The 27,479-nt window shown below is 38.0% G+C and overlaps 1 protein-coding gene across 6 annotated transcripts in view; it reads right to left on the bottom strand.

Annotated features, from left to right (window-relative positions):
- Positions 1 to 27,479, bottom strand: part of XPNPEP3 (X-prolyl aminopeptidase 3) — a 59,610-nt gene that overhangs the window by 4,506 nt on the left and 27,625 nt on the right. For all 6 annotated transcript variants that reach the window (XM_037006892.2, XM_037006894.2, XM_037006893.2 and 3 more), the window contains 5 exons: positions 26,702 to 27,109; positions 24,504 to 24,706; positions 10,799 to 10,861; positions 9,931 to 10,044; positions 2,492 to 2,577 (listed from right to left, as the gene is read on the bottom strand). In XM_037006892.2, the coding sequence (XP_036862787.1) occupies positions 2,492 to 2,577; positions 9,931 to 10,044; positions 10,799 to 10,861; positions 24,504 to 24,706; positions 26,702 to 27,109 (874 nt within the window). The remainder of the gene's footprint in view (positions 1 to 2,491; positions 2,578 to 9,930; positions 10,045 to 10,798; positions 10,862 to 24,503; positions 24,707 to 26,701; positions 27,110 to 27,479) is intronic.

The raw sequence follows: 27,479 nt of genomic DNA, 5'->3' as shown, positions 1-27,479 counted from the left end.
TTGTATAAAGCACTGCTTTTAAAGTCTGACAATTATCTAATTTCCTTCCTTTATAAATCCTGTGTTCTTTTTCCTTAGATTAACAAAGGAATTTTTCTTTTTCTTACAGGTTCAGAATTTTACTAGAATGTCTCGGTGTTGCCTTTCCTGGGTTGATATTCTCTGATAGATGATGTGCTTTTTCAAAGGTAGTTTCAGATATATATATATTTTTTTATTTCAGGAAAATTTTATTGAATTAGAACTTTCATTATTTGTTGTTCCCTTGCTTTGGTTTTCTTCTTCAGGGCTTCCTTTATGTGTATGTTGTAACTTCTCTGCCTATCTTTAATATTTGCCAGTTGGCCTATAAACTTTTTAGTTTGTTTTGACTTTTAATACTATTTTTCCCTTTCATCTTCTATTTCTTATTAAGGCTTTATTGTGCTTCATTGCTATGGGGTACCTTCCAGTGTAGCCTTTATTTCTTAAGTGATTTTTATTTCCAATTCTTTCCTGAGTATTATTGCTTCATCTCTTATATTTTGATTTATGTTCTTTCATGTCTTGAATGGTTGCTTAAAAACTTTTAGGTTGTTTTAAAACAGCAGGCCACTGTTTTTGATGTATTTTATAGCCATGTCTTTCTGATGCGCTTTCATTATCTGTGGGATGTTATTCTGCTCCTCTTTGTCTTTTTTGCTTTTAATGGCTTTGTATGAGATTTAACCTAGACAAAACCACTCTTCCTGAACTTTCAGAATGAGGCAGGATTCAGGAAAGATCTTTTCAACCTCACAGAGCCCGTTCACTCTTCTGTCGCTCTGGTGCAGCGGTAAAAAAATGTGTCAGCTTGCTTTCTGATCGCCCTCCTCTCCACTTCCGCTTGGATCACCCCACTCCATCCTCTCTCTTGTCCCTAGCCTGCTCAGTTTTGATTCCACTTCCAGTGGTTTCTCCTCAGTGTGAGCCCCTGTCCTACAAGGGGGCCCAGGACCTTCAAACTTTCTTGGGCCACTGGAGTGGCAAATCCTTCCTGTATCAGCTTCTGTCCTCAAACTGGCTCATCATTCCCTCCAGTGAATGGCTGCTGGCTGTTGGGGAGTTCTTCTGTTCTCAGGTCTGTCGATAGCCCCCCACCTTCACCGTTCCTTCCTTCCACACAAATACTCATGCAGGCCTTGTGGCTGTGTGTGCGTTCATAATTGTTTGTGTTTTGAGGTTTGTAGCAATACCCTGTCGCCTAGTGTTTGGTTTTGCTACCTAATGGCTCTGTTTCTGTATCTATTTCATAATTTGGAGAGACTGAAAAACTATGCTTTTGCTGCTATCTCCCTAGAACCTATGGTTCTCATTTCTTATCTTATTTCTGAGATTCTTCATCTGTTCACTCATTAAGCTAATATTGTCCTTTAACTCCTTGAACACACCTATAATAGCTCCTGTAAAGTCCCTGCCTGCTAACTGTAATACTAGGGTTATTCAGGATCTGTTTTTATGGACTGTATTTTTCTTGATTATGGGTCACATTTTTCCTGATTCTTCTCATCTTTAGTGATTTTTTAGAACTTAACACTGAAAATTATGAATGCTACAACGTAGAGATCCTGGAATTTTATTACGTTCTTCTGAAGAGTGATACTTGTTAACTTGGCTGGATTCAAACTACAAACTCTGCTCTCAGTGGGAAGTAACTAAAATCTCTGCTCAGTCCACTCAACTTCTAGCTGCTGGTATTTTGCTGAGCCTCCTGGGGTCCCTCCCCAACATATAATTTAGTGATCAGCCAATAATTTTAGAATATTTTATAAAGACATTTTGGAGCTCACCCTCTGTGGCAACCTCTCTTCCAAGACTTAATGCACTGTTTCTGCCTTTAAAGACAGGGCATATCAAATTCCTATCTAAATATGCAGAGAACTTGGCACATGGTCAAAAGAGTACATATATAGCAATGATGACTTCAAAGAATGGATCTAACACTGTCCTCTGATACCTTAAGCCAATAAGGCTGTGGCTTTCTGCCACCCAAACTGTGTAGACTGGGGAACTGTGTGGATTGGGGAGTGCCTTCAGGCAAAAAGCCCTAATCATTTAGGTCCTACCCATTACAGTTCTAACAAGGACAGATTTAATTCAGTTTCTGCCAGTGTTTAGAAGCTCTTTGGTACCTTCAAATACTTGTTTTTGTCCACATTTTCTAATTATTATCTATGGAGGGTTAATCTGACCACACGATTCTACCATTACCTAAATATTATTTTCGTAATCTGAAAATAAAAACTTCAAAAAAAATTTTTTTAATGTGTGTATATGTGTTAACTAGGTATTTCCAGGTGCCTAATCCTGTGACATGATGAATAAAACATTCTTAGAAAATAATCAGGAGACTTTGCAAAGACAGTTAACCTGAACTAGAAGGGACCTGTGTATTTCTCTAGTTATTTATTCCAAATATAAGCATTTTCTAGTTCATACTCCTAAGAAGCAGTGTGATCTGTAGAAGCCTCACCTGCCACTGACAGGCCAGGTGCGGGTGATGTCACTCACATAGCAAGAGGCCTCGCAGCCTCCATCCAGCAGCACCATTTCCCCGTCCTGGAACGAAAGCGAGACAGGTCAGATAGGGGACCCCATGACTGTCAGTCATTTCTACTCCTAACTGAACTTCATTGAGCCATTCATTTTAATATATATATGTATGTATATTACATATTATTTTATATGTGTCATTTATATATATTTTACATATATATAATTTAAAGGCGATTAATATTCTCTGGTTCCTTTTCACAAGAAATAGCATGTAAATTTTTCAAATGAATTCATATTGGCTCAGGGAAGGTGCCATGCACAGTGATTAAGTGCACAGGCTCTGGAACCAGACTGCTTGGGTTTGAATTACCAAGTGCAAACAACAGCACATTATAAATGTTACCATTATCATTGGATACCACTATTTAAATCGGTATCCAGGGCCTTATTCAAATACAATTACCCTTACCCATTTAACTTTAATCAAAGTAAGTGGGGGAAAAAGAAAACTTTGGGTATCTCTATCTTGCTACTTGTCATATTAATATTGAAATGCACTGTTTCTGCCCTTAAATTCAGGGCATACCAAATTCCTATCTAAATATGCAGAGAACTTGGCACATGGTCAAAAGAGTACACATATGGAATGATGACTTCAAAGAATGGATGTGGTTTTTCTTTCTGGCAAAATGACAGATGAATTTCCTGCTAGGAAACAACTTAAATCCTGGATAAAAATAAACTTTACAAAATGTTGACTTTACATAATATAAGATACATCTTGAAGACTATTCCTCTCTTGAAAAAAGACAGACCAGAAGTGAAACTAGAGGTTTGACTGGTGATGAGGTAAGTGTTACAACAGAGTATATGTAGGAAAGGAGATGTTGCCCTGAGGTCCTATAGCAAAAAGTAGGGAAAATGAATTGGAGATTCCTGCATGAATCCAGGATGCTCACAGGGGATAAAATGGTGCCAGATTATTAGGACCACCTGGCTTCTGGCAAGCATATGCAAACAACTCTTGGAGGAAATTTTCCCCCAATTTGGGCTTACATGATATCCAAAAAATAACACCAAACAAATATGAGCTCATAACCAAAAGACTGTCAGTCACACAAAGGGGGTAGGTCAGTGTGAGAGTCAGCAGGAACCACAAATGCCAAACTTAGGTCTTTCAGGACTTCAGATAAGGGAATTATCAGATTTAGAATAGCTATTATGAACTGTTTGAAGAGATAAAGAATGGAATCGCAAAGATGAAGAAATAACAGTAGACAATCCAAAATAACTATGCAGATTTGAAGGGAAACAAATGAAAATAAAAACAACTGCTGAAATAAAACACTCAGGGAGATGGAACAGCAGTTTAGAAAATGGAAGAGAAAATTAGTTTCCCAGAAGACAGACATACCCAATCCCCTTTCTAGAAACATGATAGAGAGAGACAAGGCAAGGGTAACAGGAAAAAGAAGTTAGCTTGTGGAAAACAGAATGAGAAGGTTTAACATACATCTAATTGAAGTCATGAAGGAGTGAATAGAGAGAATGTAAGAGAGATGATATCTATAAAGAAATAATGTCTGAGAATTTTCTAGAACACACGAAGACATGAATCCACAGATCCAGGAAGAAGGTATCCTAAGGATACATAAAAATAAATTTATACTTAGACATATAAACTGAAGAATACCAAAGGAAATCCTAAACAAAAAGAGTTTCCCATAAGGAATAATTAGTGTTTTTTTCCCTTTTAAATCAGAAACTCTGAAAGTCAGAAGAAAGGGGAATAATAGTATCAAACTGAAGACTGAAAATAACTGTCAACCTAAGAGGGTTTTCTTGGCATATCCATCTTTCAAGAATGAGAATTAAATGGAGATATTTCAGCTAAACAAAAATGGAAAAAGTTTATCAGCAACAGACTTTCACCTAAAGAAGGTTCTTCAGGCCAAAGGACGGCGATCCCAGGAAGGCCATCTGAGATGTAAGAAGAAAAGGTGAACATGAGCAGGTGAACCAACTGTCAGAAGGTCTTGCTTTGACCTGTTCCTGCAAGCTGGATGGAGCTGTGGTGAGCTCGGTGGCAGAACCACAGGGCAGCCTGCCCTCTCTAACTGCAGTTCTGCCACATGCCCAGTCTGATCTCCACTAGCCCTTCCAGATGCCCCAAGAGTCCTTTGCATTTCTCAACGTGTTGGTGACCTTGCACACTGACTGTACCAGAAGGGGCACTCACAAAATTTCAGACAATCAGACGATGACCTAGAAGTTCCCAGCTTAGTTTCTCTTGGGCCACTTTATCTAATAACAATACTTCTCTCTCCCTATCAAGCTAGATGTGCTTATTCTCCAGTTTTTCAAGAATGAACATTATATCGTTTATGAATAGACATACTGGTGAAGATATGAATAAAAAAAAAATGACAAGATGGTAGGGGACAGAAAGCGGGGTGTGCCTGGGGTTGCCCAGCAGTCTCCTAAGGTTCTAGCAATGTTCCTCTTATCCTTGATGGTGTATTCATGGTGATTCATTTTACTATTATTACTATTATTTTAAAACAGTACATTACATTTATTGCTTTAATATGTGACGCATTTCACAACTTTAAAAATGTGGAATATAATGAAAATGAGAAATTTATCCTTAAATACTTATAATTAGAAAATAAGAAGGGATGAAAATTAATGAGTCTGGCATCTAATTTAAGAAACCAGAAAAAAACAAGAGAATGAACACAAACAGTAGAAGGGTGAAACTAATAAAGGCAAGGACATGATGTAATGAGATAATAAACAAAGACAAAATAGCATTATGATGTGAGAAGTTGGTTTTAAAAGACCAACTCTGTGTTTTAGGCAATTTGCATACAGTGAAATGTACATATTGAAGTATATAGTTAAGTAAGTTTTGTCAAATGCATATATCATGTAACCACACGCTCACACCTCTTCCCAGTCAACCCACCCCATCAGAAGCAAGCGCTGATCTGATTTCTACCACCAGAGACTAGTTTTGCCTATTTTAGAATTTCATATAAATGGAATCATATAGTTAATAATTTTTTGCATTCTTGCTTATTCATTAAGCCTAATTCTTTTGAGATCTTTATGTTGTTGGTAGTGCAGTAGTTTACTCCTTTTTATTTTAAGCATATACCACATGACAATTTTCTTATCTAATACCCTAGTGATGGATGCCTGGACTATTATAAGTAAACTTGCTATCAACTTTCTTGTACAAGGCATTTTGTGTACATGTGTTTTAATTTTTTCTTGGAAAAATACATATAAATTAAACTGCTGATGCATAGAGTGTATGTATGTTTACTTTTTAAAGAAACTGTCTCATAAGATTAGAAATAAAGGGAAAAGGCAAAATACATCAAGAGCATACCAACTACAATTATAAAAGATTAAAAGGTAAGAAAATACTGTGAATAATTTAAAAAACTTAAAGACAAAGTGATATGATCACTTTGGGGAAGTCTGGTATTTTCTATTTATGTTGCAAATATGCATATCCTATGACCCAGTAATTTCATTACTAGGTGTCCGTTAGGCAAATTTGGTAACTTATATACCAGGAATAATATATAAAAATGCTTACAGAACAATGTTCATGATGCTAAAAACCTGGAAACTATATAAATGTCCATCTATGGGTATTTATTGCTTAAAAAAATTGAAACTGAGAAAACTGTATACTATTTATTAACTCATTTAAAAATAGCAGTAAAACTGTTACATGCTAAGATAAATAATATTTTAAGTGAAAACAATTATTTTTCTAAATAAAAAGTTAGAAAAGTGGCATTGTTTTATATTTTTGCAAATCTTTGTCTAGCATAACAGAAGGTAGCCAGAGTATCTGCTTCTGTATTCAATCTTGTGTGACAGCACATTTCATAAAGCCTGTAGAATATTTCACTGTACGCTTGAGAGAGAATGAGAGTGAAAAAGGCAAAGAATACCTTGTTTTTGTAATTAAAATATATTTAACTTCATAGACCAAACTTTAAAGTAGCACAAAATAAACTACAGTGGCATGGAGACACAGACATAATAAAATTTCAAAAATATGAAGTTCAAACCTGACCATAACCAAACTATATTGAACTATATTATTTATTAATTGTAAAACAAAAAGCAAAGCAAAGACATGATTACTATCAAAGTCAGGAGAATGGTTATCCTATTAGGGAGATAAAGAGTTGTTGCTGGGAAGGGCCATGTGGTGGAAACGTTTCTTGGGGGTAGGAACAGTAATGTTCTATTTCAGGAGTGAAGCTTTTTCTGTAAAGGGATAGATAGTAAGTATTTTTTATTCTGTGGACCACACTGTCTCTGTGGCAGCTACTCAACTCTGTCATTGTTGGGGTAAAGTGGGAATGGCTTGTTCCAATAAAACTTTATTTACAGAACAAAGTGGAAGACAGGCCAGAGAGCTGTAGCTCGCCAACACCTGTTTTATTTCTTGACCTGGGTACATGGGTGTTCACTTTATAATTACTCATTAAACTGTTCCTTTATGTTTTAAGTACTTTTCCAATAGTTACAGTTTGCATTAAGAAAGGTTAAAAAAAGACATAGAAGCCTCACTATATTAAAGAAACTGAATCAGTAGTTAAAAAGTCCACAAAGGAATTTATCAGGGCCAAATAGTTCTACAGGTATGTTCTACCCAATTTTCAAGAAACATTAATTCAAATCATTTCACAATATTAAAAAAGAAAACCAGTCATTTATGAACTTAGTTTGACTTTGATAGGAACATCAGAAAAAGAGTATGAAAAAAACTGCAAGTCAATCTCACAAACACAGTTCAGAATATCCTAAATAATGTACTGGCAAGTTAAAACTGGTAGTGTTAAAGATAAGAAAAGATCCTTACTTTCATTGATAATTAAAGTAATGAAAATTAAGACCACAATGAGATACTATTTTATACCAACTAGAATGGCAGGAATTAAGAAGTCCAACAATATCAGGGGACACAGAGGAGCTGGTTAATTAAACACTGCTGGCAGGACTGTAAACAGATACAAACACTTGGGAAAAAATTTGTATTATGAATAAAAAAACCAAGTTAAGTCCCAAAAAACTATATATAGGAGTACATAATTTATATATGGTTCATAAACAAGATAACTAATTAATACTAGTTTAGGCAATCATATATATGTGATACAACTATTTAGAAAAATCAAGGGAATGACAAAAATTTAGGATACCGGTTAGTTACCTTTGACAGGAGACAGGATGGCAGAACATAAGGGCACTAAGTAGGTGCACAGTCTTGGTAATGCTCTAACTCTTGAGTGGTTGGTTCATAGGTATCCACTTAAAAAAATTAGGCTGTATATAGTTTACATGTTTTCTATATTTATTCTTTGAATTTACTGAACATTAAAATAGGTAGTTAAAAGTGGACTTAATTAAGGAATACACAATTCTTTACTTGTATGGTCATTTGGGGAGAAAGCTGTAAAAGGTAAGTGCCCTTACAGTTAATAAGCTATTCTTATACTCTGTCTGTTCCCAAAATATGCTTGGCCTACTGCTGCCACAGTCCATATGACATAGGCAGTATAGTTTAGGAAGAGAGATGCCCTGGGCAAGTCAAGAAACCACAGATATCAGAAGCTTGAGGCCAGTTTGTGTGGCTAGCTGGTAAAACAGGTTAAATGAAAACACCAGCTAGATTCTAGGGAAATTAGTTAATGGCAAAACAGAACACATGAGCTAGATTCTAGGGAAATTAGCTGACAGCAAAACAGGTTAAGCAGAAGCAAACCAGCCAGATTCTAGATGGAGAGCAAAGGTAACCCACAGTTACCCCAAAGTTCATTATATGCTCATTAACACATTAAAAATCATACCCCTTGGAGCCCTGACAGTTCCAGGCTGACCAAATCTGGGCAAAAAGAGCACAAATTCCCTAACCCTCCCCATTCCAAGAAAACCGCACCTATCCCTATGAATATGCCATCTCTTGCTTAAGCTCTGGCTACAAGACTACCCAATCAGAAACTCACCACGCTGCTCATCTCTTGGGCATGCCCATGCTTCCTTCTTGAGTGCTTACTTTTGCTTTAATAAGCTACCCTTTGCTTGCACCTGACTTGACTTGCTTGTGAATTCTTGCTCAACAGGGGTCAAGAACCCTGTCCTGGGTTAAGGTCTCACCTAGCTGGCAGGGAGATCTCCCCAGATGGGATTGCCCTGCAACACTTAGAGGAGGAGTGTTATAAAATGAAATGAACTACCGCTAATCATCAGAGAAATGCAAATTAAAACCACATTGAGAAATCACCTCACACCAGTTAGGATGGCCACCATCCAAAAGACAAACAACAACAAATGTTGGCGAGGATGTGGAGAAAGGGGAACTCTCCTACACTGCTGGTGGGAATGTAAATTAGTTCAACCATTGTGGAAAGCAGTATGGAGGTTCCTCAAAAAACTAAAAATAGAAATACCATTTGACCTAGGAATTTACCCTAAGAATGCAGGAGCCCAGTTTCAAAAAGACATATGCACCCCTATGTTTATTGCAGCACTATTTACAATAGCCAAGAAATGGAGGCAACCTAAGCGTCCATCAGTAGATGAATGGATAAAGATGATGTGGTACATATACACAATGGAATATTATTCAGCCATAAAAAGAAAACAAATCCTACCATTTGCAACAACATAGATGGCGCTAGAGAGTATTATGCTCAGTGAAATAAGCCAGGTGAAGAAAGACAAGTATCAAATGATTTCACTCATCCATGGAGTATAAGAACAAAGAAAAAACTGAAGGAACGAAACAGCAGCAGACTCACAGAACCCAAGAATGGACTAACAGTTACCAAAGGGAAAGGGACTGGGGAGGATGGGTGGGAAGGGAGGGATAAGGGGAAAAAGGGGCATTACAATTAGCACACATAATGCAACAGGGGGGCACGGGGAGGGCAGTATAGCACAGAGAAGACAGTGACTCTGTAACATCTTACTACGTTGATGAACAGTGACTGTAATGGGGTATGTGGTGGGGACTTGATAATGGGGGGAATCTAGTAACTACTACAGTTGCTCATGTAATTGTATATTAATGATACCAAAAAATAATAATAATAAAATATAATAAAATGAACATTATACCCAGCTCTGCACTAATGAGTTGCTTAATTTCTTCAGTTTATTTTCCTCACCTTTAAATAGGCATGTTAATAACTGCTACACAGAGTGCTAATGTGAGGATCAAATGAGATAATATCTATAAAAACATTCTGTAAAAAATAAAAAGGGCTTTATAAATGGCAGTTATTTTGTGAAAGTTGAAGGTTAGGGGACCCTGAGGTGAGTGAGTTTTCTTCTATGGAATCTGGATCCAGAGGAAGCAGCACAGAAGGGCATTTTGTGTACCTTTATGAGTTGATTATTCTTCACATAGTGCAAAGTGTTTGACCGATTACCTCCAGCAACCACAGGTGGGTAGGCTAAGATGTCTGCGCCATGGGCCCGGCATTCAAATTCAAACTGAAAAACAACAGCAAAGTGTGACTACAAGTGTGCCTTAAGACAGGATCTCCCCAGGATCTCTTCAATAGCCCATTCCTTCAGTCACTTACGTTATTTCTTTTACTCTCACTCCAATCCTGTAATTCAACCCTATTGCTAAATCTGTTCTCTTCTTTAGAGCACTTTAAAGTGCTCTAAATTTCCTATGATTTTCAAACTGCTAAATCCAGAAGACAGCACAGAAACCCCATGATTAAGGCTGAGTAGAGATACAGTCATGTAGTTACTGTTTGTTTAATCTTATTCAGATAAATACTGGAATACAGTTCGCATTTTTAGCAACAACTCTAAATTACTAATTGCAACCCCTTAAATAGCTACCACCTACATATTCTGGAAAAGTGAAAAAAGATGCTAAGCAAATAAATTCTATTAAGTTCACTATGACCTCAGACAGAGCTAGAGACTGGCGAGTATCTGCTGCTATCTACAGCACTACCTTCAACTCTCTACATTTAAACAATACTATTCTTCTCTTCTCACACTTGTGTCTTTCCTTTTTCATCTGTTCTACTTTGGAATTGTCCTCATTTAATTGCAGTTTGGCATATTTCAGACTTATCTAATAAATTACCAGTGCTGTTTAAGAACCAAATACTCCCCACTGATAACACAGTCCCTTCTATGAAAGCCAACTAACTGGAGTCTACCTGCAAATCAACGAAATTACATTTGTCTCCAACAAAACCTTCCTAACCATTTAAAAGCTCACCTTAGCATAAAGAAAACCTTCCTCCACAGGGGCTTTACTGGCAAACATGGTCTCTATGAAAGCCTGCAAAGAGAACAGAGGATGAAAAGAATACAATCTCAATTTAATATGTTGCTTATTCAAACATTCAAAATGCTGGAACTCAAATAAAAAGCACTCTTTCTCCGTTTTGTTGACCTGAAGGTGTGAGTTTGTGGGCACAATAACATAGACTTCCAAAGAGGGAAATACTGATGACAGATTGAATGGAAGGGAACTCAACTCTCCCACTCAGAATGTACATTGTATCCACCCCAATGTTTATCGCTGCATTATTTACAATAGCCAGGATATGGGAAGCAACTAAGTGTCCATAAACAGATGAATGGATAAATATGATGTACATATACAGAATGAAATATTCTTTAGCCATTAAAAAAAAGAAATCCTGCCATTTGCAACAATATGGTTGGATCTACAGGATATTATGCTCAGTGAAATAAGCCAGGTGGAGAAAAACAAATACCGTATGGTTTTCTTATTTGTGGAATATAAAAACAAAGCAAACAGAATGAGCAAAACAGCAGTAGATTTATAGACACTGAGAGGTTCGAGTAGATGAATGGAGAGGGTGAGAGGGATAAAGGAGCACAAAAATTCTCAATCATAATATAAACTGATCACAAGATAGTAGTATAGCATTGAGAATATGGTCAAAGATTCTGTAACATATTTCCATGTTGACAGATAGTAGCTGCACTAGTGGGGGTGAGGATTTAATATGGGTGACTGTTGAACCACTGCATTGTATACTTGAAACAAATAGAAGATTGTGTTTCAAGGATACTTCAATTAAAAAATATATATACATTGTATTCTAGAATAACCTACATAGAACACATTTGCCATTTATATAACAAAATATGTGTAAAGCCCAGGAATGTATAAAATTTTGATTGAATGGTATAGTCTATAGTAGGGTTCCCTAAACTCAACACTACTGACATTTTGGGGTTGATAATCCTTTGTTGTGGGGGATTGTCCTATTTCCCCATTGTGATGGTCAGATATTGCCAAATGTCCCCTGGGGAACAAAACTGCCTCCAGTTGGGAACCACTGGCCTCTAGGTACTTTAATTCTGTGATAGCCACATTACATGTATATGTTTATAAATGTACATGTTTATAATTCACCACTACCTTGTCCCAAAAGGGATTTTAATTAGTTTACATAGATACATAAAACACAAAATAGCATTAATCCATGGCAGGGTTAAACAAAAGCAAGGCTTGAGGGGAATGGAGCTTGAAAATGTTAATAATAATAATAATAATGCACACCATGATAACCTTCAAATGAACTATGACTACTATGGATGGGTCACAAATTTGTCTCTGAGTCTTCTAGCAGCCAATGTAAAAAGAGAAACTGTCAGCTATATAATTTCCAAAGTTTGTGGCATAAAAACAATGAGCTGCACAAGGATATGACAATATCTAGATAGATAGATAATTGGAGAGTAGCAATTACCTAGATAATGTCCAGATTTCTGTTGTGAAAATTAATAAAGGGAAACCTTGCTGACATGGCCTCAGGAGGCTAGCAAGGGGAGCTCCTGAGCCCCACCACTCCCTGTTAATTGCAGGAAGAAATCTACTTTACTACCCAGTAAGAGGAAGGAAGATTTCTGCCTTCCCTCCAGCAACGGCCCAGAAAACGAGAGACTGTCACAAATGGGCCAATGAGAAGCCACAATACATGAAGCTCGCAGTTTACACCAAAGGATTTTTTGCTTAGAACAGTCTTCCCAACTTGGCCTTTCCTCTCTAAGAGCATTCCTCCCCTTTGTTCTCCAGACTTGCCCGTGGTTTTGCCGGTAGCTTGCTAGTCCAGAATTGCAATTCTCTGCTATTCCAGAATAAACTTGTTTTTGCTGGTAAATTAGCTGTTTTATTTTTAAGGTAATACTGTCTAAGGTAGCTGGGTGGATGTTGATATTATGAACCACAGAAAAGAATACAGGAGAGTCAGGTCTGGCAGAGGGTAGAGCATGTGAAAATCAAAAATGGGAAACACCGTGAAGCAGAGTAGGGAGGCCAGAGGGGGAGGCCCACCTACCACTTCAAGGTCCATTACAGAACCGTCATGAGCAGGAAAAATCATCAGCAGGGAAAGAAGCACATTGCATGTCCTACAAGAAACTGACTCAGCCAAGGGGAGACTGTCGTCACCCTGAGCTCTTGCTCTTCTCATGGACTTCCCTTCAAAACAACCCCTTTCAACCGCCATCTTCTCCATGAAATAATGTTCCTTTCCTTGATTTGTTGGACTTGCCTATGGTTTCCCCCTAGTTTGCATGTCCTGAATTGTAATTCCCTGCTATTATTCCTGAATAAACCCATTTTTGTTGGTATAATAACTGAAAGTTTTATTTTTAAGGTTAACAAGCACAAGTTTAGGTAATTCCAGGGAATTCAGGTAGAGATGTGGGGCAGGGCTCGAGTGAGGTTTATATTCAGCCATAGGAGACATGCGGCCTGTACCAAGTCTGACTCTCACCCCACTTTGCCTTCTGCCCACTTAGGCTACCAACTATCAGTCAGTAAAGAGTTAGTTAACTCTAATGGCAAGGTCCTTACTTATTTTAAACCAGATGAGAGTGCAAAAAATCCAACTTATCAGTATTATATGGTCACAAATTACATTTGGCTTGCCCCCCCTGCAAAGAAGAGAAATTTATGTTAGCGCTGAATAACACAGATATAGCACAGTTATTCTAAGGAAACTATTTTGTCCAAATACCCAAAAATCTTACAGAAACATTCTAGACTAGAACTGGTAACACTTAAGGAATACGAATTCCTGGTTCCTAGAAGTTGTTCATTAAGAAAATAAGAAAAAAAAAAGAAAAAGAAAAAGAAGGCCACCTCCCTGTTTCATATCATTATTGAGTTAGTAGATAAAGGGAATATCAAAGACTTACCACTCCTAAATTTTTGCACAACACTTAAAATAGTCTCTCAGGATAACAGTGTGGACCAGTGACAGAAGGTGGATCAGAACACTCCTGGGTAGACTATAGCTGATTTTATACCTTATCCAAAGACATCTGATTATTGGACAAATAATAATTCCTCTGGAGCCCTTAACATTATCCTACAGGTCTATCCTTAGCTTCTTCTCTTCCTTATTTTAAGAATCTATGATTTAAAGAATGACAAAAGGTATATACTTATGTGTATAATCTCTTATAAAAGTAGTCTTTGCTGATCTAGCTATGGCTGAAGGGTTGCACACTGTAATTGAAGAAGGACGCTGACAAGACTAGAGCACATACACAGGTGAGTTGCCAAAATAAGGGAAAATGTAAAATGCGGAATAGTTAACAAAAACAAGAATGTTTCACTTTGGGAAAACTCGAGGTAGAACACAGAAAAGCAGCCTGCTTCAAATGTTACTGTGTGCTATCATGCTGTGAGGTTAGTCCTAGCAGGCCTGGAATTAGCCTGAGCTCTTTTGCTCAATTCCTGCTTGGCAACAATCCTGGGCAGGGCCTGAAACATACTGATTAATAGTGTTGAGAGAAGTTTCAGAGCAGTTTTTACCAGCTTGTCAGTACTGGTAACAGTGAAATTAATAATTTGTACTTGGTCCCCTTGAGACACCCAGAGGGCTTTGCTGTTACATAGCAGGAATATACCAATGTGACCCAAAAACAAAAATCTCTTGAGATTCATTTTGGGCTCCATGGTTCTGAGGTCATGCATCTGTGGTTCCTGATCCAGGAGAGAACGTGCCTTGCTGAGGGAAGACGATAAGAACCTGCACCTCGCTTCTCTGGACCCTTGCTGTAGACCATCCATTGGCTATAACAGGCATTCTTACGGCAGTAAGTTGTTATACTGTATTATTTCTCTGTAAGAATTGTATGTTTGTAAGCACTGTAATCAAGTCTTCTTTAACAATTGAACTTTGCTTAACTGTCTTTGTTATTACAGTAGACATCAGAAGTGGGAATGCTTGGAAGATAATTTTATTTTGAGATAAAATCCATATTACATAAAATTACAATAGAAGTGAACAATTCAGTGGCATTTAGTACATCCACAATGCTGTAAGCCACCGCCTCTATCTAGTGAAAAAACATTTCCATCACTCCAAAAAGAATCCCTGTACCCATGAAGCAGTTACTGCTCACTTCCCCCTTCTCCTGAGCCCTGGCAACCACGAGTCTAATCTGCTTTTAGTCTCTATGCATTTATCTATTTTGGATATTTCAAATAAGTGGACTCATACAATACGTGACCTTTGTGTCTGCCTTGTTTCACTTAGCTTAATATTTTCAAGGTTCATCCATGCTATAGCATGTATCAGAACTTCACTCTTTATGAAGGCTGAATAGTATTCCACTGTATACACATACACACACACATCCTTTTGTTTACACATTCACCCACTGGTAGACATGTGGGTTGTTTGCACCTTTTGGCTATTGTGAGTAGTGCTTCTATGAACAATTGTGTACAAGTGTTTGAGTACCTGTTTTTAATTCTTTTGGGTATAAGAATTACCCAAAATTCTTATACCCAAAGAATAACAGAGGACATGGTACTTCTATGTTTAACTTTTCAGGAACCTCCAAGCTATTTTCCATGGTGGCTGAACAATTTACATTCCTACTGGTAATATACAACAGTCCCAATTTTCCCACATCCTTGCCAAAACTTGCTATTTTGTTTTGGGTTTTTTTTGGGGGGTTGCTGGTTGGTTGTTTTAATTTATAGCCATCTAATTGGGTGTGAAGTGGTATCTCATTTTGGTTTTGATTTGCTTTTCTGTAATGACCAATGATATTAAGCATCTCTTCATGTACTTACTGGTCACTTGTATATCTTTTTTGGAGAAATGGACATTTAAGTCCTCTGTCCACTTTTTTTAACTGGGTTATTTGTCTTTCTGTTTTTGAGTTGCAGGAGTTCTTTATATATTCTGGATACTAGATCCTTATTAGATATACATCTTGCAAATATTTTCTTCTATTCTGTAGGTTGTCTTTACTTCCTTGATTATGTTCTTTGATGTACAAGTTTTAATTTTGATAACATCCAATCTACCCATTTTGCTTTTATTGCTTATGTCAGTTGCTTGTTAAGACTCCACTGCCAAATTCAAGGTAATGGAGATTGACCCCTATGTTATCGCTAGGAGTTTTAGTTTTAGTTCTTCTGTTTAGGTCTTTCAGCCATTTTGAGTTAACTTTGGTGTGTATATGTAACAAACATATGGTGTGAGGTAAGGGGTCCAACATCATTCTTTTGCATGTGGATATCCAGTTGTTCCAGCACATCTGAACTATTCTTTTTTTTTTTATTAAGGTATTATTGATATATACTCGTATGAAGCTTTCACATGAAAAAACAATGTGGTTACTACCTTTACCCATATTATCAAGTCCCCAGCCATACCCCAAAGCAGTCACTGTCCATCAGTGTAGTAAGATGCCACAGATTCACTATCTGCCTTCTCTGTGCTACACTGTTCTCCCCATGATCCCCCACACCATGTGCACTAAACATAATACCCTTTAATCCCCTTCTCCCTCCCTCCCCACATGCCTTCCCACACCCCTCCCCTTTGGTAACCACTAGTCCCTTCTTGGAGTCTCTGAGTCTGCTATTTTGTTCCTTCAGTTTTGCTTCATTGTTATACTCCACAAATGAGGGAAATCATTTGGCATTTGTCTTTCTCTGCAAGGCTTATTTCACTGAGCATAATATTCTCCAGCTTCATCCATGTGGTTGCAAATGGTAGGATTTCTTTCTTTCTTATGGCTGAATAGTATTCCATTGTGTATATGTACCACCTCTTCTTTATTCATTCATCTACTGATGGACACTTAGGTTGCTTCCATATCTTGGCTATTGTAAAAAGTGCTACGATAAACATAGGGGTGCCTATGTCTTTTTGAATCTGAGAAGTTGTATTCTTTGGGTAAATTCCAAGGAGTGGAATTCCTGGGTCAAATGGTATTTCTATTTTAGTTTTTTGAGGAACTTCCATACTGCTTTCCACAATGACTGAACTAGCTTACATTCCCACCAGCAGTGTAGGAGGGCTCCCCTTTCTCCACATGCTCGCCAACATTTGTTGTTTGTCTGTTGGATGTTGGCCATCCTTACTGGTGTGAGGTGATATCTCATTGTGGTTTTAATTTGCATTTCCCTGATGATTAGTGATATGGAGCATCTTTTCATGTGTCTGTTGGCCATTTGAATTTCTTCTTTGGAGAACTGTCTCTTCATATCCTCTGCCCATTTGTTAATCGGGTTATTTGCTTTTTGGGTGTTGAGGCATTAAGTTCTTTATATATTTTGGATGTTAACCCCTTGTTGAATATGTCATTTACAAATATATTCTCCCATACTGTAGGATGCCTTTTTGTTCTGTTGATGGTGTCCTTTGCTGTACAGAAACTTTTTAGTTTGATGTAGTCCCATGAGTTCATTTTTGCTTTTGTTCCCCTTGCTCAAGGAGATGCTTTCAGGAAGAAGTTGCTCATGCTTATATTCAGGAGATGTTTACCTATGTTGTCATCTATGAGTTTTATGGTTTCATGACTTACATTCAGGTCTTTGATCCATTTCACGTTTACTTTTGTGTATGGGGTTAGACAATGATCCAGTTTCATTCTCTTGCATGTAGCTGTCCAGTTTTGCCAACACCAGCTGTTGAAGAGGCTGTCATTTCCCCATTGTATGTCCATGGCTCCTTTATCATATATTAATTGCCCATATATGCTTGGATTTATATCAGGGCTCTCTAGTCTGTTCCATTGGTCTATGGGTCTGTTCTCGTGCCAGTACCAAATTGTCTTGATTACTGTGACTTTGTAGTAGAGTTCACTTTTAGTCTGTGTATGTCTTTGGGTTTAAAGTGAATCTCTTGTAGGCAGCATATAGATGGGTCTTGTTTTTTTATCCATTCAATGACTCTACGTCTTTTTATTGGTGCATTCAGTCCATTTACATTTAGGGTGATTATTGATAGGTATGTACTTATTGCTATTGCAGGCTTTAGATTTGTGGTTACCAAAGGTTCAAGGTTAACTTCCTTAATATCTAAGAGTCTAACTTAACTCACTTAATATGCTATTACAAACACAATCCAAAAGGTTTTTTTTTCTTCTCCTCATTTTTCTTCCTCCTCCATTCTTTATATATTAGGTATCATATTCTGTACTCTTTGTCTACCCCTTGATTGACTTTGGGATAGTTAATTTAATTTTGCATCTGCTTAGTACTTAGCTGTTCTACTTTCTTTACTGTGGTTTTATTACCTCTGGTGACAGCTTTAAACCTTAGGAACACTTCCATCTATAGCAGTCCATCCAAAATACACTGTAGAGATGGTTTGTGGGAGGTAAATTCTCTCAGCTTTTGCTTATCTGGAAATTGTTGAATCCCTCCTTTAAATTTAAATGATAATCTTGCTGGATAAAGTAATCTTGGTTCAAGTCCCTTCTGCTTCATTGTATTAAATACATCATGCCACTCCCTTCTGGCCTTTAAGGTTTCTGTTGTGAAGTCTGATGATAGCCTCATGGGCTTTCCTTTGTATGTGATCTTAGTTCTCTCCCTGGTTGCTTTTAATAGTCTGTCCTTATCCGTGATCTTTGCCATTTTAATTATTAGATGTCTTGGTGTTGTCTTCCTTGGGTCCCTTGTGTTGGGAGATCTGTGCATCTCCATGGCCTGAGAGACTATCTCCTTCCCCAGATTGGGGAAGTTTTTAGCAATTACCTCCTCAAAGACACTTTCTATCCCTTTCACTCTCTCTTCTTCTGGTACCCCTATAATGTGAATATTGTTCCATTTGGATTGGTCACACAGTTCTCTCAATATTCTTTCATTCTTAGAGATCCTTTTTTTTCTCTGTGTCTCAGCTTCTTTGTATTCCTCTTCTCTAGTTTCTATTTCATTTATCTTCTCCTCCACAGTATCTAATCTGCTTTTAATACCCTCCATTGTGCTCTTCAATGACTGGATCTCTGACTGGAATTCATTTCTGAGTTCTTGAATATCTTTCTGTACCTTCAAGAACATGTTAATGATTTTTATTTTGAACTCCCTTTCAGGAAGATTTATGAGGTCAGTGTCATTTAAATCTTTCTCAGGAGTTGTATTAATTTTACTCAGAACCAGGTTCCTTTGGCATTTCGTATTTATATATGGCACCATCTAGTGCCCAGAAGCTCTTGTCTCCGGAGCTGCTCAGCCCCTGAAGCAATGTCGGGGGTTGCAGGGGAGTGGTATTGGTGCCTTGGGGGAGGAAAGAGCTGTTTCCTGCTTCCCGGCTGTTATGACTGTCTCCACTGTCCCAGAGCAGCCAGATATGGATCCCTGCTTTCCACAGTGGCTGGAATCTCAGTCTCTCCAGGAATTCTTCCTGTCTTAGCTTTCCAACCCCCTAATCAGGAGAGTATCATGCAAGCACCATGAAATGTAGGTTTGTGCTCCCAGAGCAGATCTCCAGAGTTAGGTATCCAGCAGTCCCAGGCCTTCACTCTCTCCCAGCTCTGTTTCTCTTCCTCCCACTGGTGAGCTGAGGTGGGGGAGGGGCTTGGGTCCCTCCAAGCCACAGCTTTGGTACGTTACCCTGTTCCGTGAGGTCTGCTCTTTTCTCCAGGTGTATGCAGTCTGACGTAGTCCTCTTCCCTGTTGCTCTTTCAGGATTAGTTGTATAAAATATATTTTCATATTATATGAGGTTTTAGGAGGAAGCCTCTGTTTCACCTCTCATGCAGCCATCTTTAATCACATCTGAACTATTCTTAATTAAATATATAATTAAGGCATTATTTTGAAAGAAGAAGATTGATTCTGATAAAGAGGATGAAAATGAAATTCTGAGCCTGCGTGACTACCAAGCCACTCCTGGCTTGAAATAGCATGGCTTTGAAATCAGTGGAATCTGGAAATGATAGAACCTGAATTAGCAGCTAGCAAAATAGACTGGAAGGGGATTGCAAATCAATGGCAGTTCTGCTAAAAACTCTGGTGTGATTGCTGCTTTCAGTGTTGGTTGACACAAGCTCAGAGTCTCCGTAAGATGAGTTTCACCCTTTTTGGCTGGCAGGTGATGCTCCAACTAAAGGAACCTGGACCACTATAATTTTTAATAAGGCAGCTTAAGCCTGTGTACACACAACAACTAAGATAATTCAAGTAGGGCAAACTGATAATGAAGGACAAAAAGCCATGGAAGGGATTATTCAGTGAAGGAAACAAGCCATTTTGTAGATTTACATGCAACGTTTTGATGCGTTCTTGTTAAAAATGGTTCCTGAGAATCTTAGATGGCTTTAAACACTGCTGAGTGGAGAGCAATGTTAGGGCTCACTCTGGTACACAGGGAAATCCCTAGTTTATTAGAATAGTAACTGTCTCTTCAAACTCCTCAGGGTATAAAAATCCCAAGGCAGATACACTCAATTTATCAGAGTTTAATGGAATTTTAGAAAGAGAAAGATTCCACTGAGCCTCTATCATTAGATGCCAAAATACTGGCTTTAATAATATTAAGGTGGTAATGGAAGAAGATTGCTATGAAGGCCAGGATCTCTTAACCTAATCTCTGGCAGGGGATCAAGACCTTTTCAAATGTGTGAGTGAACAGTTGGATGTGGAGAAGAAACTCCAGGGGTACAGTGTGCAGTACTGCCTAGGGCTGCAAATGAGCCCCTTAAGGATGACAGAATTCATTCAGGGCGACATGGAGATGCTACCATGGGAAGGATAAAAATTAAAGTCTGGCTAAATGTTGGAAGGTATGATTTTTTTTTTTAGTCTACTGTGATGTCTCCCTTACCTGAAAATACAATTAATATGAATATGCTTGAATAGAAGTTCCTTCTCCTACTGGGTAGTAAGAAAAAAGGCATACTTTTGCTCCTCCCTCCCTGCAGTCCTCATTAGACATGTGACACGGGAGGCTTTAGAATTAAGTAAGCTAAATCAACTCAACAAGTACAGGAAATACTGTTGGACACCTGCACGGCAGTAAGAAATTACTACTGTATATAAGGAAATGTCAGATGCAGGCATGTTTGTGTCCATAACTCACTGTGATAGCCCAGTGTGGCCAAAGAGGAAGGCTGATCAATCAGGTCACTAACAGTAGAGTACAAGGGGCTCAGGAAAACCATACTCTTAAGAGCCTCAGCTGTTCCCAGTAGAGTCCAGACTATTCAGCTGATACAATAAACTAAAGCATTTTTGTCATTATCAGTCACCAGTGAGGGCCTACAACAATTTGCATTTGGGTAGAATAGTTTCTCATATATATTTACTCTATTACCTCAAGGATATTTAAACTCTCCTGAGTACTGTCATGATGTAATGAGGTAGAAACTAGATCTAATAAAACTAATACAAAATACACTGTATTGATGGTATTATTATTATCTGAAAATGTGAATCAAGTTAAAAGCAGCTTTACTAAGGTTGCAAATCATATGACTGACTGAGGATGACAAACTATCCTTGCTAGAAATCCACAGCCTTACACAGACTATGAAATTTTGGGAGAGTACACAAATTGGAGCAATCTGTGACATATCGCAGACCACTAGGAATAAACTGTTACCACTCTGTATCCCTCATATTAAACAGAAGAAAGACCCAATAACACCTACTATGCCTATTTTGCTTTTAGAGAAACCGTACTTCACTTAGGGATTCTACTGGCCCCAATTCATAAAATCACAATGAAAAAGGCATTATTTGATTAGAGGCCTCAACAAGAAGATGACTTCTTAGAACTACATAAGACTGTGTCCTAATAGGACCATATGATCCTAATGCTGAAATGATGTTAGAAAGTGCCAGCCACCTGTACTCATACTGACTGGAGTTTCCCAGCAAAAGCCATAACTGTTGCTCCAAGATGACCTCTGGGCTTTCGGGCTAAGACATTTTTGGATGCTGCTTCCCACTGTATCTTTTGAAAGACAGTTGCTGAGTTGTTTCTGGGCATTTACAGAGAGAGCTCCAATATAAAAGACTTAAAAGGGTATATTAAGATCTGCTATACATATTATATAACTAGTAATGTCAGAAAAGCATTCCAATTAAGTAGGCAATATTCAAATGAAAATGCATTATATGGGGTCTGCTACTAAGGGATCCAAGGAACAGATTCATCATCTCTATGAGCTTCTTTACCTTGGATCCATCCTTTGATAAACCGCCCAAGGGTGCCAGGCAATTGGTCTGGCTCACACATGGTAATTTCAGAATTAAAGATAATTCTGTATGGAAAGCAGATGCTCTGAGAACAGCAACGGTAAAATCCTTACAGAAGAAGGTAAGAACAAGTTGATTTCACTGACTTGAATTACATGTTGTTTTCCTACCTGTGATAGAAGAGCTGGACACAAATAAAAGTCTTAGTATTTGTCTAAATACAGACTCCTGGGCTATTGACAATGGACTTGTAATTAGTCTATCAAGTGGATCATAAATAACTGGACAATAAAAGATCCCCACATGTGGGCCAGTGCTCTTTGGAAATATGTATGGAAATTAAGGACAAATCAAAGCAGCCTATGCTCACCAAAGAAACCCTATGCCAGGGTTTGAAGGCAACTGGAATCAACAAATTGATGGCTTAATTCAGTCTCTTGAACTGATTATGAAATGAGTGAACATGGAGGAACTCTACACTCAAAAATAGGTAGAATGGCAAAAATCTCTTGGACATAAACATGAGTGACTTCTTCATGAACATATCTCACTGGGCAAGGGAAACAAGAGCAGAAGTGAACAGGTGGGACTGCATCAGGCTGAAGGGCTTCTGTACAGTAAAGGACACCACCAACAGAACAAAAAGTATCCTACAGTATGGGAGAATATATTCATAAATGACAGATCCGATAAAGGGTTGACATCCAAAATATATAAAGAGCTCATACACCTCAACAAACAAAAAGCAGATAATCCAATAAAAAAATGGTCAGAGGAACTGAACAGACAGTTCTCCAAAGAAGAAATACAGATGGCCAACAGACACATGGGGAGATGGTTGTCAGAGAGATGCAGATTAGGGCCACAGTGAGATGTCACCTCACACCAGTAGGGAACGCCACCATCCAAAAGACAAACAACACTGAGTGTTGGCAGAGGTGTGTGTGTGTGGGGGGAGCCCTCTTATACTTCTGGTGGGAATATGGATCAGTTCAACCATTGTGGAGGGCAGTATGGAGATTCCTCAAAAACCTCGAAATGGAGATACCATTTGACCCAGGAATTCCACTCCTAGAAATTTACCCTAAGAATGCAGTAGCCCAGTTTGAAAGGGACATATGGAACCCTGTGTTTGTCGCAGCACTGTTTGCAGTGGCCAGGAGGTGGAAGTGGCCTGGGTGTCCATCGGTGGATGAATGGATGAAGAAGATGTGGTACATATACACAATGGAATATTATTCAGCCATAAGAAGAAACAAATCCTACCATTTGCAACAACATGGATGGAGCTAGAGGGTATTATACTCAGTGAAATAAGCCAGGTGGAGAAAGACAAGTATCAAATGATTTCACTCATCTGTGGAGTATAAGAATAAAGAAAAAACTAAAGGAGTAAAACAGCAGCAGACACACAGAACCCAAGAATGGACTAATAGTTACCAAAGGGAGAGGGACTGGGGAGGATGGGTGGGAAGGGAGGGATAAGGGGGGGAAGAAAGGGGGTATTATGATTAGCATGCATAATGTATGTGGGGGCATGAGGAGGGATGTACAATACAGAGAAGACAAGTAGTGATTCTACAGCATCCTACTACACTGGTGGACAGTGACTGCAATGGGGTATGTGGGAGGAACCTGGTGATGGGGGGAGTTTAATAATCATAATGTTCCTCATATAATTGTAGATTAATGATGCCAAAAAAAAAATAGGTAGAATGGCAAATTTTATGTTATATATATTTTACCACAATTGAAAAAAAGCTTTGCAAGGAATTTTGGAGCAGTTTGTATTAGCTTGTCAGTTCTGGTAACAGTGAGAATAAGTAATGGTTTGTACTTGGTCTCCTTGAGGCCCCAGAGGGCTTTGCTGTTACATAGCAGGAATATGCCAATGTGATCAAAAGACAAAAATCCCTCCTAGCTGAGATTCCATTTGGGACTCCCTGGTTCTGAGGCATTGTGTGTATCTGTGGTTCCTGACCCATGAGAGGAAATGCATCCTCCCGGCCCCTACTGAAGGAAGACAATAAGAGCCTGCACCTGGATTCTCTAGACCCTTGCTGTGAGACAGTCGTTGACTGTAACAGGCATTCTTACTTTAATGCTGTTGCTCTACTGTGCCATGTTTCTATAATAAACTGCATTGTAATTTTGGGTCCTGTGAGTCGCCTTTAACAACCAAACTCTTTAACTGTCACTATTATTGCAGTTATCATAAGGAAAGGAAATAAAATTCACTAATGTACAGTGTTCCAAGGAAAAACAACTGAGGTCATGGGTAAAAGATATATGAAGACAGATTTACTTTGCCTTTCAGGGCACTGAGAAAGTATGCAGACATGTTCACTGAACACAGATGTAGAAGCTAGATGTACATCTGCTGTGAGATTACTGTATTGGGTACATGACTTCAAAAGTGCCCACTGAACCCTCAGAGCTAAGATTTTTTAATTTGGGAAAATGTTTTTAGTGTGAACTGTACCTGTGATGTCAGCTTCCCAGCGATCTGCATTCGCTCAATTTCTGCAGGAGATTTGATGAGCCGCAGGTGTTGTACCAGCTGCTGGACAGCCCGAACCTTGTTCTTGCTCCTGGCTTTGAATTCAGTCAGATGCTGCATGTAGTCACAGTGAAGCCGAGTGTGAGAGGGCCTTATCCAGTCATACCAAACCATATTTGTCTCGGCTTAAAATGAGAGGCCAAGAAATAAATTTAAAATAAAACTAACAGCAACAACAAGAAATATCAACAGATTTGAACAAGAGTGAAAACTATAAAACCTGTATTGTGGAACTGTAAAGGGCTGAGCACAAACTCCCTCAGAACTTTAGTAATTGAAGGGTTTGATCAGAAATCATTGGAAGGCCATTCTCTGAAAATGACAAGATATTCTGAGACTGAATAGACAGCTTTTCTGCCCCAAAACTTCAGTATTCTTTACAAAGATGACAGATGAGACAAAAGCATTTTTCAAGTTTTGGGTTGTTCTTTTTTATTAACTGTTAAAGAACAATTATAACAATTGCTCTTCATACCACAACTGAGCTAGTGTTGAATAATTAAACACAAAAGGATAGAAAACAGTACTCAGGTCATGATCTTAGAGTTAATCACAGTATTAGTGAGAGGAGCAGGTATTCTTCTCTCATTAGGAGCCGGTATTCGTGGCTATAGAAACACTACAACTGATAATACGTGGTAATTCACACTTATTCAGAAGTCTTCCCTTTCCCACCTGCCAAGTATTCTCATTACAGACAACAGTGCGCCTTTTAACAACCTTAGACACCCAAGGAAATGGCCTGTATTTGCCTGAAATATAAAATGAGAAGGCTCATTATGAAAATGTTTTCCACTTACACCAGGTCTCCATTTGTTCCTTTTTTCTTTTTCTGACAGAAGCCTAAGAGCAGCATAACTAATTCAAGCAACCATCTAAGTCTGAAGGGTTGTTATGTTTTATACAAAGTGCTTTGGGATAGAAGAGGGGAAAAAAATACTAAAAATTTTGATTGGACATGTATTAGTGAATACAATCTCCTAAATATTTTCATTTTAAAAGAAAAATGGTTTTTAAATGTATATTACATGTGAAATGCTAACCTTATTTTTAATAGAAATTTAATTGTAATTTTTTAAAAGTAAAACCTCTACTAACTGCTCTCATATGATTTTCATTAATCTTTTCATTAATCTTTTGCTTTTATCTAGTAAACTATCAACATTAAGAATGCTGAGTGAAAAGTGCTTTTGAGAAATACACTTTATGTAGGATTTTAACAATACTGGGTTAAAAAAACTTAGACTGTCAAGCATGACAGAGGCAACTAATTCAAGAAATCAAAAAAGCTACAAAGAAAATATTCTGCACCCTGCATTTATGAAGACTTTGAAGATAGAAGAAAGTCCCACTAGTTTAGCTGGGTAATTCTCTCTGTAAAAGACACCAAATTTGGCTCTTAATGACTTTTGGGTACTTCAAAAAATGCAATGCTTCCCAGAAGTATTGATTTATAAGAATCACTAAGGATAGTATATAATGTAGTGAGCTTTTGAAAAGTTCAAAAAAAGAAATCCCGAAGTATTCTGAGTGATCATTTCACCAGAATAAATGTAGAAAGTGACTGTTTTGAGGGGCACAAACTAAACTGTATATGCATCACTTGATAATCCTGTTAAAATGCAGATTTTGATTTAGAGTATAGAGTGGGGAGCCTGAGATTTTACATTTCCAGTATCTATTATGCATTTGTAATTCTAATATGCATCACCAGGCGATAATGATACTGTGATGCATTGATCATTCTTTGAGAATACTGCCTCCTTTTGAAGAGTTAGCAAAAGCAATGAGATAAGAAACAGTGGTCAAAAATCAATAAACTGGTCAGTAATCTTAAAGAGTGGCCCAGGGCCATCCTCCATTTTAAAAGGAAAATCTCTCTGGGATTTCTTGGATAGTTGACAATCTCTGTGAATGAACAAGTTAGTGAAGATTTCGCAAGTGAATAAATGAAATCTTTAAAGTAGCCCAGTCCTATGGAAAATACTTCAGTTTATTTCAGGGTTCTCAGAGAAATACTGTTCTGATAATCATTTTAGGAAATTAAAAGCTTTGCCTAAATAGGCAAGGAAGATCTTCCCAAACTGGCCTGTGACTTGACTTCTGCTTCCATTTGTTACCTTTTAGCTTTGGTAGTAGATGTTGAAATTCTTCCAGTGTATAAGCTTCATCCACTCCAGTTAGAGCTATTGCTCCATCAGTGCCAGATCGTGGGCCATCCCAGAGTTCTCGACTGGGATCTCTCCGAGGCACAAAAAGTATGGCCTTGTGTGCTGGTAACTGCTTGCCAGGAAGGCTTTGAAGGACCAGAATACTATCAGGCTCTTGGAATCCACACAGGTACAGGAAATTGTTGTCTTGGTGGAAAGTATAAGGGATATCATTGCTCATGTAGTATATAGGGTTGGACAGCAGAACCACTGTCTGGTCTGTCCCACTCAGCCCTTGTGTTTCATTGTGGATCAAAGACATTAGTTTGTGTCTGCGAAGTGCATATTCCACCTGGGATAGTCCTGGTGTCACCTCCCCTAGAAATGACAAATAACAGTGATGCTTTGCATTTCTATAGAGCCAAAGTCCTTAAGGTAGCTTGACATTAGATGGAGACACCTGAGTTAATTTTCTTCAATTTATACCAAATCTCACAGCACATGGGGAGTTAAGGTGATAACCCATATCTATTCCATTGTAAAAATATGGAAGAAATGATAATTAAATATTGTCCTGCCAGAAAACTTGGCTTATGACCCCATTAAGATGATGCCCAGCTCTTTTTCATACTTTCACTCAAATATTTATTAAGTATTTATATGGAAGACATTGTTAAACATGTAATTGAAGTTCCTCTTAGGTTTCAATATTTAAGGTGAGAAGAAGGTACAAGAATGTAGGGTCCAT

Source organism: Manis javanica, chromosome 10 (genome assembly GCF_040802235.1).
Source record: "Manis javanica isolate MJ-LG chromosome 10, MJ_LKY, whole genome shotgun sequence".
NCBI lineage: Eukaryota > Metazoa > Chordata > Mammalia > Pholidota > Manidae > Manis > Manis javanica.
This window is presented reverse-complemented; position numbering and strand designations above follow the sequence as displayed.